Below are 12,197 nucleotides of genomic sequence, written 5' to 3' on the forward strand. Positions count from 1 at the left end.
AGAGTAAATCAGCTCAGCCGGCTAAATGCCTTACTGACTGAAACTTCATAATGTAGCTGGAACTCAGTTGTGCTTTGGAGCATGGAGTCTTTAAACTGGATTATTGATTTACAAGCGCAAGATGGTGAAGTGTCTATAGGAAGGATGAGATGCTCCCTCTCCTGATCCTTGAGCAAGTCTTTCCTCACTGATTTCAGGGGCTCTGAGCTCATGAGCAAAATCCTAACCACGTTTATCTTGCTTAGGACAGCCCATCTTTAATGCTCAGTAAAGAAAGAATAATTCTTCTCCCGCTTAACCACTAAAGAACAACATATGTTTCTAACGTCAGCTTTTTATTTTTTTTTTATCTTTCATTTTTTTGTTGGTAAATCTCCCAGACAACAGCAGTTCTGTAGAGAGTTTAAATATGAAGGAATGGCAGGACGGGCTAAGGGCACTTCTACCCAACATTAACATCAACTTTGGTGGACTGCCCAATTCTTCCTCCCCCTCCAACGCCAACCACAGTGCACCAACATCCAACCCTGCCACCACCGACAGCCTGAGTTGGGACAGCCCTGGCAGCTGGACAGACCCAGCCATCATCACAGGTAATTTCTCCCTCCTTCAGCCCCACTGACTGCCATCCGTTTGGTTTTTAGCACCGATGAGATAAAAAACAGAGGTCTCTTCAACATAAGCTTCTTTTCGCAAAGCCGCAAGCGTGGGGTGCCCGGTTTCGCTGTCCAGGGTCATGCAGTCCCTGGGGACTCTGTCGGCCTCGTTGTATGAGACACTTGACGCCTAGGTTGGTTCGTTGGGTGTAAGGAGGTGCTCACAGCATGTATTTTTCAGGTCTCAAAGCACAAAAGTATCTGACTTATCCTTTTAAAGGAACATACTCCACTTTTTAAAATAAAGCTCTCTATTATAAGGCTCTCCTGTGTACGTATCCTCGTCAGAGAAGGAGAAGCGCCATTGGGAAGTGATGGCGTCCAACTGTGGGGACTAGGTTTTGCAGCTCTGCCTCTGTGACAGTGGGGGACAGTGTCTATGTAGTGGAAGAAGAGGCATGGGTTTCTGTCACGATGAATCCTCCTTGGGGGTGGAGGAGCCAAAAGAACATAAGGTTAAAAAGGTCTTCTTTGGAAGGACTTGAAGACTGTAATTTTTCTGTTTCTTTTTGGGTAAATTAATCATACCTGAAACATTCTCTGTTTGCTGGCTTTCTGGTTCTTTCTGCCCAGACTCACCATTTTCCCTCTTGTTTTCTTTTCTCTCCTCAGGTATTCCAGCAACTTCAGGAAACAGTTTAGACTCTCTTCAAGACGACAATCCTCCACACTGGCTAAAATCTCTTCAGGCCCTCACAGAGATGGACGGCCCCAGTGCGGCTCCATCACAGACCCACCACAGCGCCCCCTTCAGCACACAGATCCCCCTGCACAGAGCCAGTTGGAATCCCTACCCTCCTCCTTCAAATCCTTCCAGCTTCCACTCCCCACCCCCAGGCTTTCAGACAGCCTTCAGACCCCCCAGCAAAACCCCCACAGATTTACTACAGAGTTCAACACTGGACCGCCATTAGGGAAAGAAGAGAAACCATTAGAAAATGCAGGATTTGTCCCACCCTGTTTTCTCCCTCTCAGCCCACCCACCGCTCCCTGCTCATCTCTTACGTTCTGAAGAATCCAGTTCCTGATCAATTTTTTTTTCTCCCCACCCCCAGATGCAATGCGATCACAGGGTCATGACCAGCTTTGGTTTTTTTTTTTAATTGTAAAAGTTTCTTTTGATCAGCATTTGAGTGACACTGTTGAATGTTTCCTAAAAATGCCTTTTTTAAGGAGGAAAAAAAAAAATCAAAGGGCAGTCTCAATACTTAGAAAATTACTGTCTGTCTGTCGCGCATAATAATGACATAATCTGCTTAGCAGAAAATGACGATTAATCTTTAGGAAAGGTCAAGTAAATGCATTATCAACTGCAAAAGTTTGAAAACCAGGTTAATTGAAATGAGATTGCTAAGTGCATGGGGGAAAGAAGTGGTCCTGGCATCCATCTTGTATTCAGCTTATGACTATTGCAGGGAAAAATGCTTTTAATTTAATTGAATTTTTAATTCTTTCGGCAAGTTGATGGAGAGGACTTGATTGTGTCGTTAAGCAAAAGAATTTATTGGAAGTTGGTAGAAAGACAAATTGATCTGTAATAGTAACTGGCCTATTGCTAAAGAGTTTATAAGGAGGGGAGAAGTGATTTTTTTTAAAAGGAGAAAAAAATTTTTGGCTTTAGATTTAAAGTAAATTCAAATGTTTTAAAGAAGAAAAGCATTCACAGATTTAATACCTATGCATAACATAAGAGCTGAAATATAAGTAATTTCTCCAGTCTTTCTCCTCTGTCAGAATCTTTTTTTCTTTTACCTTAAATTCGCCTGACTAGGGCACTCTGAGATAGCACTGCTCTGGGGCCATCTGATCACCATCAGGAGCAAATCTCTGACCTCCTTGCCTGCCGCTTTTACTTAACCCTGTAGTTTCTGGACGTTTGTGCAGTATTGAAAAGACAGGAGAAAAGAAAACAGAAACCTGGTTATAACCTGACGCTAAAACTAAAAACAAGGAAATGTACCTCTTTCTTCAGAATTAAAACTAAAATCTTAAATAAAACAGAAAACTTGATGATGACCCTTGGGTTGTTCTTGGTTTTGTTTTTCCATTTTGTTGTATTGTGACCGCAGTCATCAGATGTTTCTGTTGATTTTACGTGTTCAACACTAGGGAAAATGCTACAGAGGAAGAAGTGAGAAAAAGAATTCATCTGATTGTCAGTCTTGGCCATCTTTGAAGATCAGCCCACCTTGTCCTTGAGAGTTGCTCTTCCTTCGGCTTTTGGCAGAAGATACCTCCCTGTGCTATTGTATTATGCAGACCCAACCTTCCCAGCTGAGAAGCCTTATGTGCCAGGAAGGAGCAGATGAGCTGTTGGTGTGCTGAGATGTTGGTTGGCTCGGGAGGCCTCATGGCACTGGCCAGTGTGACGTGCATGTAGCCGTGCCGTGTGTGAGGGCCATGCCGGGAAAGAGATTGGGAGACCATAACGTCTCTGATGGAGACATCCCACAGACGGATCTTCGGTGGCCAACCCGTTCTAGGGAGTACCTCACAGTGGGAAGATGGTCACACCACTGACCAGAAGAGGGTGGGGGACAGAACGAAGTGTTCCCTACCAGATTCCTAAGATCTGTATGGTTTGCATTTCCTGGCTTGGATTACATTCACAAGTCCAAAGCTGGAGTTTGCACCTTTTCAGCCACATCCAGGAGTGGAATCATTGTCGAATGAATGAAGTAGATCTTCTAAATCATGCATTCTGCGCTTTCAGATTGATTTCTTTTCCTTACCTATACTTTGTACTTCAATTTACTACAAAAAATAAAATGCACAAAGAACAATTTCAACACGGTTTTTGAAAAACATAAACAGGATAGTCTCAGATGTCACCACAAATAGATGTTACCACATGAATAGTAAATTGGTTTTTTTGATTTGTTTGTTTTTGTTTGTTTGTTTTTTAATCAAAATGTTACTGCGATAGAGGACTAAAAACTTCAGACTCTCTTTGTCCTGTGAACTTGGCTTCAGTCTCCTGAATTTTCACATTGCACTACAAAGTGAAGGGTCAACACACAGATAATATTCAGGTAGCAGTGAATTGTAATCAAGGCTTTTGGGGGCGGGAGCTTGGATATTCCTGAGATACGGATATTTCAGTAAAAATGTTGCTTTTTCCTGTAAAAGAAGGGAAATTCGACTTTGCAGTCTGTGCTGTGATTGTTCAATGAATCATACATAAGACTATAAAACAAATATTTAAAGAAATCATAAAAATAAACACCTATGTGCCTACCACCCACGTTAAACATAGAACCTGCACTATCTTAAGGACTCCCTCCCTGCCCGTGTCCACTTACACTTCCTTCTCTCTTTTCACCATCTACAAATAACCATTATCTCCATTTCCATGTTAACCTTTCTTTTCTTTAGAGTCTTGCCGCTTAATGTATGTCTCCCTGAATAATACATTGTTTGGATTGTAAAAGCTGTGCTGTAAACCAAAACCTAGCCGGTAAGGAAAGGGCAGTACTGTCACTGTTAGATCAAGGCTTTTAGAAGATCAACAAAACCTTCTCTGGGTCATAGTTGGCTTTAGCTTCCCTGGTAATTTATATGCCATAGTGAATCCTGGAAATCAGAGTCCACCATAGTTGGGGCACATGGCGGGGCTGGTATGTGAGTCCAGTCCTGGGTGTCTGGCAGAGACACAGTCTGAAGAAGCAGTCTTCTGTTTTCTGTGTCTCAGCTCACCCTTGCTTCCCTCTGGTCCTCTGGAGTGCCAAAGCATCGCCTGTGGGATTGGGGTGTTTAAAGTAGGCTGATCTGTTCACCCTCCGGGGCATGGTGGAGAGAACAGAAATGCCACTAGGTTTGGTCAAAATCAGATAAGTACCAAAAAGAACCTGGACCAAACTGACAGGCAGTCTTGACATAAGAGCAGTGGGAATCTTAGTATCGACAGCCCTGGGGATGTGTCTCCTGGGTCACCAGACTCCAATCTAGTGCACAGCTGCCATTCCCGCTACTTCTTACGCCTCACTCCTTTCTTGGGTCTTCCCCCCGCCCCGCCCATCTTCCTATATGTTCCATCCTACTCTCTTTTTTTTTAAGTCTCCCAATTTTGTGGGAGTGACATTCCCCACTAACTTCTTGAGAAAGGTGTGTGGGAGATAAATATTTTAGTAATTTGCATATCTGGAAATACTCTCAGTTGATAGTTTAGTGGATACAGGATTCTAAATTGTAGATATTTTTTTCTCTTTAGAACTTTATAGGCATTAGTCTACTGTCTTCTTGCTTCTAGTATTGCTGTTAAAAAGCCCAAAGCCGTTCTGATCCTTTATGTGTAATCTTTTTTTTCCTCCCTCTCTGGAAGCTTACAAAAATTGTCTTCTGTGTTCTGGAATTTCACAATGGTGTTCCTTGGTATGGCTCAATTTTAATTCATTGTGCTACACACAATGGGCACACAGATTTTTAAGATCTAGTAACTCATGTCCTTCAGTTCTGGGAAATTTTCTTACTTCACTAATGCATTTCTTGCTATTATTTTCCCTGTTTTCCCTGTCTAGAAATCCCGTTATTCAAATATCGGACCTTCTGGACTTTCCTTCTGCTTTTCTTTTTTTTCCAATTTTCCATCTCTGTCTTTTGCTCTTCTTTCTAGGAAGATTTATTACAATGTTATTCTTTATATTTGTAGTTTTATATTTGTAGAGTTGGTTTTATCTATTTGCTTTGATCTCCATCTTCCATATCAGAGACTTCTCCGGTTATCTGCTCATAAATAAGACTATAAAAAGCTGATAGGAAGTTTTGGAAGCGTGAAGCTTGCCAACTTGGGAAGATCTGGATGGGCTCTGTGTTGGAGAACCCCTACTGTCTTTAGGCCTTTTCTCTTGGGCTGGTCAGTTCCTTGAAGAGTCATACAAAGGCTGGCCTAAAGGCTAAGGGTCTGACTGCCAAAGCTATATTGGTAGTCTGTATTCATTATGCATCTATTCCCTTAATCCCTGTTTTGAGTTCTTTCCTTTCCAGGGATTAAGTCTCCAGATATCTGCCCATTTAGGAGACAAGTGGTTGCACCATGGTGTGGAGTTGGGAAAGGAATCTAGGGAGCTAACTTCTTACAACAGCTTTCTCAGTCATATTTGTTTATAGCCCCACTCTGCATATTTTCCCCTTGGTTCTAGGGGCACCTGGCACTGTCAGTTTCCGTGTTCTTGAAGATTCTATGGTGTAAATTGTGTTGGATCTCAGTTTCCCGAATCTTAGCTTGTGGCTTCTCAGGTCAGCTGAGTTCACTCAACCAATCTATTTTCTAGGTTGCCAGTTTTGTTCTGCTGTCTCTTCTCACATCCTCCGTTTTTTTCTTTATTCTAATTTCAGTAGATCTTAAGGGAGAAATGAAATTAAATATGTAGGTTTAATCTACTATCTTAGTCCAGATTTTGCTCTGATTTTAGAAGTTAAGAGGCATAATTTGTCAGGCAATAAGGTAGGGGGAGCTTCTTGCTATTGGCCAATGAGCACTAGCCGCCATATTGTATATTCCTTGGTTTGAATGGTACCTGCCCACATTTGTTTATCTTGAAGTGGTTTCTCTGAAGAAATTTTTAACATCCTCTTTTCCAGGGAAGCTCTTTTGATTTACAGTCAGTAGTTCGCTTTCCAAAAGCTCGTCACACAGCGGATTATTTAAATGGTTAAAATATTAGTCTGGATGTTAAAAGGCAAGTTTTACTGTAGTTTTGGGGTAGGGGGAGGGTGTTGCAAGTCATATGGATGTGGGTCATTTTCTAGGCTACATTGAATTAGAACAACTCTAGAAACTGCAGAGGAGGCAAGAATCCCCTATCCTTAACTTTATATGAATTGTAATTTGTGAATTAGGTAATAACTGTCAACAATGTCTCTCCAAAAGGATTATGCCGCAATGGCCAATATAGAGGAGAATGCAGTTGGTGCTCTCGTGCTCTCCCACACGATTGCCTGAACTCCAAGACATGGCGTACACTGCACACGTTATTTGAGTTTTCTAGCTAATTTTTACCAACATCATTTGATTTACCTTTAAGGTATGTGAACTTTAAAAATTTAACTTATATACCTTAAGCATAATCGTGAAACATATCCTGTCAGATGGAGTTATTTCTGCCCAAGTGGTCTATCCAAGTGAAAAATGACTCAGGTCATTAGCATGAATTCTTTAAAAAACCAAATACTCATTTTGTTGCAAAAAGCAGTACTCCTTTGTGCTTAACACGTTGCTAATTTAGTCTAGATATAGCCTTCCGACACTCAGGCAGTTTCCTACCAGAAAGACCTGCCTTCAAAAATACATTTCTAAAATTATTTTTGAACAAATCAATTTAAAGAAATGAGTATCTAATTAGAAAAATCCCTTTAAAGGGTAAAATCATTATGTTATTAGGGATAGCCCAAATAAATTGGGAAAGAGTTTTAACATTGGCCCAAATGTTTAGGGCACATCTGATAAGAAAGAATTGGCCATCCTAAGGAATGTATTTCACATTTGATCCATCCCTGAGGGAAACTGGCTGTATCAGGCAGATGTTTGTAAGTGTAGTCACGGCACCTCCTTCCACAGCATCCCTTCATAGTTGAAGGAGGTAGGTGTACAACAGCAATAGAAATTATTCAGCCAAATAGAATTTGTGTGTGGGGGGGGGGGCTGGCTGATTTAAAAACCTTGGGGCTTATAAATAAGAGCATTTCAAGAGAAATAATGATCTGCAGCTTTCTTATTTTCACCTTTACTATTCGCAAAACTAAAACGCTGTTATTAAAATGCCATGCATATTACATATAGTCCAGAAGATTTTTTTTTTATTTTGTTCCAGTAGCGTGCATTCTTCGGCTTTTATCAGTCTCCACAATATGCAAAAAAATAGATGAATAAACCCAAAGTTGGGTTTTTGTCCCGGATCACAGATTTAATGGCAGAGCTAGAACTAATTGTCACCCATCCTCAACCACATTTATCTATGACGTTGGTCATACTCCCTTTTTGTTCCAAAGCTGCAAGTGCTTTGTGAAATTTCTTGTTTATATTTATGGAATGCCTATGATAAGGGTGGAATGATCTGTTTCTCCTTTATTTTTACTAAGTGGTGGGGGAAGAAAAGGGTTTGAAGAGATACTCTTTGTCCCAAATCATAGAGTGTGTGTCAAAGGTTGGTTGGGAAATAGGACCCTCGTGGACTTCGTGACTATTTTGTGCTTATATTGCATTTTGTTCACCTTAAATTAGTCTACCAAGTTAGCCAGTATCTTCTGGATTTTGTACAGATAAGGAACAAAGACCAGGTAACTGTCTTCAAATATGTGAAGGACGGTTATGTAGGAGAGGGCATAGGAAGGAGACACAACTGAAACCAGAACATGAAAAAGAGATCGGATTTAATTTAGTCTAACATTTTTTTCCCAAACATCTACCATGGGCCAGGCATAATGCCAGTTTCTTCAGGCGGTACAAAGATAAGATGATCCCCATTCTCATAATCTGAAAAAGTGGGGCGAGTCAACTCTAAAACACGACTGAATGTGAATGTCAGAAGTACAAAATGTCAAAGTAGCTCAAAGAATTGAGAGCTTTAGATAAGCTGAGACTTGGGGGTGGGGAGTACAGTCTGAGCGAAGAAAGACTTTGGGACGGGGTTGCATAGGATATGTTTGGGGATTGCATCTCAGTTCAGAAGAAACCTGGCGTTTGTGTAGGGGACTTGAGAGAGAGAAAGCCTGAGGGTGGATTGGCCACTGCTTTTGTTGGAAATGAGCCACTGACAATTTCTATTTCAGGGGAGAGACATGATAGGATTATGCTTTATGAATATACAGCCCTAGATGGAAATGGGGAAGATGGGAGAGACCCTGGAGGGGTTTCTTTGAGTTAATGAAAGAACCCAAAGAACCTAGGGTTTGGCCTCAGAGGGGCTATTGATGACTCCCTGAAATTGCCTGCAAAATATAGTATGTGCATATGTGTTTTATCAAAACATAAAAAAGAGGGTGACTGGGTGGCTCAGTCGGTTAAGCATCCAACTCTTGATTTCAGCTCTGGTCATGAGATCCAGCCCCTCAGGTTCCTTGCTCAGCAGGAAGTCTGCTTCTCTCCCTCCTCTCCCCCTGCTTGCTCCCGCACGCATGTGCACGCTTGCTCTCACACTCTCTCTCTACCTCAAATAAAGAAATCTTTAAAAAAAAAAAACATTAAAAAGGTCCACGATACAACAAAAAGTCTGGCCAATAAACTAGAGAAATAGTCCAGGTAGAGGTTATTGGTTGATCAGGGGGTTGTGAATGGAAAGAAGGGGAAAGAATTCAAGAGGGATTTCAGAATCTTGAATTTTTGCAAGTTATTGAATGCAGTTAAAGGATAAAAGAAAAATAATTTCAGAACTTTCTTAGGTTTCTCCTAGATCCTCCGCTAGACTTTTAAGCTCTTGGAGAGCAGGAACTCGTCTGCTTGTTAACCCTTCTAGTCCCAGCTCTTAACCAAGGGACCGGCACATGGTAAAATTATATTTAATATAAATATTTACCTGGATGAAGGTGAAATAAGAGTATGGCTATGATTTTGAGCCAGATAACTGCAATAAATCATTGTATTGGGCTTAAAGGAAATGTGGACTCACGAAAAGAACTCGTTTAGAAGGAAGATGATTGTAAGCGTATGGATTTGTTGAGTTTGAGGTTTTGGCAGGTCATCCAGGGGGAGGTGTCCAGGAAATAGTTGGAAATTTGGGTGAGACTTCGGGGAGAGGCCAGAGGTAGAAATACAGTTTTGGAGTCATCTTCACAGGGGAGAGAGTGAGACCGATAGACTGGGGAAAAGAGAGATGAGTGGTCTGCCACGAAGGAAAACTGAGTGTGCGTTGTCAGTGCCGGACCGTGTCCAAGTGGCATTCAGCCTCAGGGTTCCGTCAGGAAGCCAGGGGTGCCATAGCCGCTGGAAAGGCTGGGAGAGGAAAAGTCAGGAGGGGCTCTGCTGGCTTTCCGGACGTCTGGAAGGGCAGGAATCCAAAAAGCCTTCCCCGGGGAGCTCTCAGCTGCTGGCAGCACCCACTTGGTGATTCTCAGGAGGTCTCTGTGAAGCAGCTACCCAAACCCCACATTGCCTCTCGAAATGCAGCTACTTCTCATCGACCTTTCACATGTTACCTCCGTGCCTCTCATCAGCAGGACCTAACCTGGGATCCCGATGGAAGGAATCAGAACTGTGAGAACGACAGACGAGAGAGGAGCAGGGTTGGGGGCTGATGATGAGCGGTCAACTGCAGTTTAGAGCTTCTAGAACGGGTTGTGTCCCCTCCCTGTCAAAACTCTCTAAAAGCTCCCCCACCCCCAGTACTTTCATAATGAAATTTAAGTTTTGCTGGTGTGGCACCCAGTGCCCTCTCCCCTAACAGAGAGAATGATATTCTCTACTTCATGAGACTATGCACTGGTTTCTTGCATATCTGTTTTCTCAACCTGGAATGCACACACCATTCATATCCTCATCATGGCAACCTGCTCCTTGAAGCTTTCTCTCACACTCCTAGGCAAACTTAGGTGGTCCCACCTTCCTTAGTACCTTAGAGATCCCTTCATGGATGAAGGGATGATTCTTTTTGTCTACATATACCCAGGGCTTAGCATACTCCCTGACATTCAGTTTGAGTAAATGAGGGAGGAAAGGAAGGAAATTTTGGAGGCTGGGGTGCTATTACATTTTATTGGCAGGAGATCAGTAATCGTCAAGGGATTGGTTTTAATCCAGTGGAGGTACTAAAAGCCAGTTGCAGTAGACTGAAGAATGAAGAATGACTAGGAATTAAAGAATTGGAAATAAAACTGCAAAGAATTTTGATAAAGGGATAATGACAACAGTTTGAGTGGCAAACACAGAGGAAAGGACGCTCCCTCCAACCTGAGGGAAATCACGAGCTGGTTAGAATTCAGAGAAGACAAATTATTTGAAAAAGTGAATTTTTAAGAAAAGATTTATTTATTTGAGACACAGAGAGAGAGAGGACGCAAGCACGTGTGCACGCATGCACACACACACACATACACACACACACTTGGGGGAGGGGCAGAGGGAGAGAATCTCAAGCAGATTCCCCGCTGAGCACAGAGCCAGATGCAAGGGCTCGATCACACAGCCCTGAGATCATGACCTGAGCCGAAACCAAGAGTCTGATGTTTAACCGACTGAGCCACCCAAGTGCCCCCCCAAAAGTAAATTTGAACAAGAAAACAACTGAACAGAATCAGAGTGCAGGTGGAGGTTTACTCTTAGTAAGAGGGATACTTTTCCGTCCAAGATGGTAGCACATAAGGGAGAGGGTTTTGAGGTAAAGACGTGAAATGTTAAGGGATTCCATCAGCTCAGTATAATGAGGAAGCCATGTGTAGAATGGGGATTTGGAGTTGGAGAACGTACTGATGCAAAACTACCACTTGGGGGGCATGTACAGGAAGGGAAAAGTAGAGATAAAAAGAATGGTAACAAGTAGCAAGGGCCCAGTTGAGGTTGGCAAATATCTGAAATGGACCCGATCAGAATAATTTCATGTTGCCCAGAAATGCTTATCAGTCTTAGAGTAAAAGAAAGGCAAGGACCTTACATAGGTCCTTACATAGACATGGCAGAAAATCTGAGGTTGGGACATTGGGAGGGGAGAGGGTATCAAAGTGCTCGCCACGAGGTTTGGGCCTATAGGAGGCCAACAGTAGGGGATGTTCTTAGAACATACTTCAGTCTCCCAGGACAGGGATCGGGGCCCAAGAAGCAGTGCACACAAACTCAACAGCCTGTAAGTGGGGAGCCGTGTGAAGGAATGGCTCACCAACCAAGGAGTTGGAGCTCTCCACAATCCCTAACCTTTCTTTTTTTTTAAAGATTTTATTTATTTATTTGACAGAGAGAGACACAGTGAGAGAGGGAACACAAGCAGGGGGAGTGGGAGAGGGAGAAGCAGGCTTCCTGCCGAGCAGGGAGCCCGATGCGGGACTCGATCCCAGGACCCTGGGATCATGACCTGAGCCGAAGGCAGACGCTTAACAACTGAGCCACCCAGGCACCCAATCCCTAACCTTTCTTCCAAAACTCTTCTCTGGGGATTACTGCAGAAGTTGGCAATAGCTGGAATTCAAAATGGTGGGTAAAACTTAACAGAATGTACACAGAATTCTTTTATAAAATTCACAATACCCAAATTTCCTATATGGACTTTCTTTCAGGGTTATCTGTATTCTCTTGTAAATAATACCCACATCATTCTTTTTTTTTTTTAAGATTTAATTTATTTATTGGAGAGAGTGAGCACGAGCGGGGTAGGGGCAGAGGTAGACAGAGAGAGCGAATCTGAATGTAGCCTGACACGAGGCTCCATCTCACTGGCCCTGAGATCATGACTTGAGCTGAAACCAAGAGTTGGATGCTTAACCGACTGAACCACCCAGGTGCCCCTCTTTTTTTTTTTTTAAACTCTAAACATGTATTGAACACAGAAGGACTAGGCTTGACATGCTGTAGGGATACAACTGACAACAAAACAGACATGACTCTTTCTTAGAGCTCATATT

The 12,197-nt window shown here is 42.5% G+C and overlaps 1 protein-coding gene across 6 annotated transcripts in view; it reads left to right on the forward strand.

The window, feature by feature from the left end:
- Positions 1–2,672, forward strand: part of CNOT4 (CCR4-NOT transcription complex subunit 4) — a 145,322-nt gene extending 142,650 nt beyond the window's left edge. For 4 of the 6 annotated variants that reach the window (XM_064574922.1, XM_045864216.3, XM_045864219.3 and 1 more), the window contains 2 exons: positions 381–593; positions 1,269–2,672. In XM_064574922.1, coding sequence (XP_064430992.1) covers positions 381–593; positions 1,269–1,570 — 515 coding nt within the window. In that variant the 3' untranslated portion in view covers positions 1,571–2,672. The remainder of the gene's footprint in view (positions 1–380; positions 594–1,268) is intronic. The other 2 variants (XM_045864220.3, XM_045864221.3) reach the window with 1 other exon arrangement.
- The last annotated feature ends 9,525 nt before the right edge of the window (positions 2,673–12,197 follow it).

The sequence above is a fragment of the Mirounga angustirostris genome, unplaced genomic scaffold (genome assembly GCF_029215605.1).
Source record: "Mirounga angustirostris isolate CCGP_5_RB_7025 unplaced genomic scaffold, mMirAng1.0.hap1 SCAF_12, whole genome shotgun sequence".
Classification (NCBI taxonomy): Eukaryota; Metazoa; Chordata; class Mammalia; order Carnivora; family Phocidae; genus Mirounga; species Mirounga angustirostris.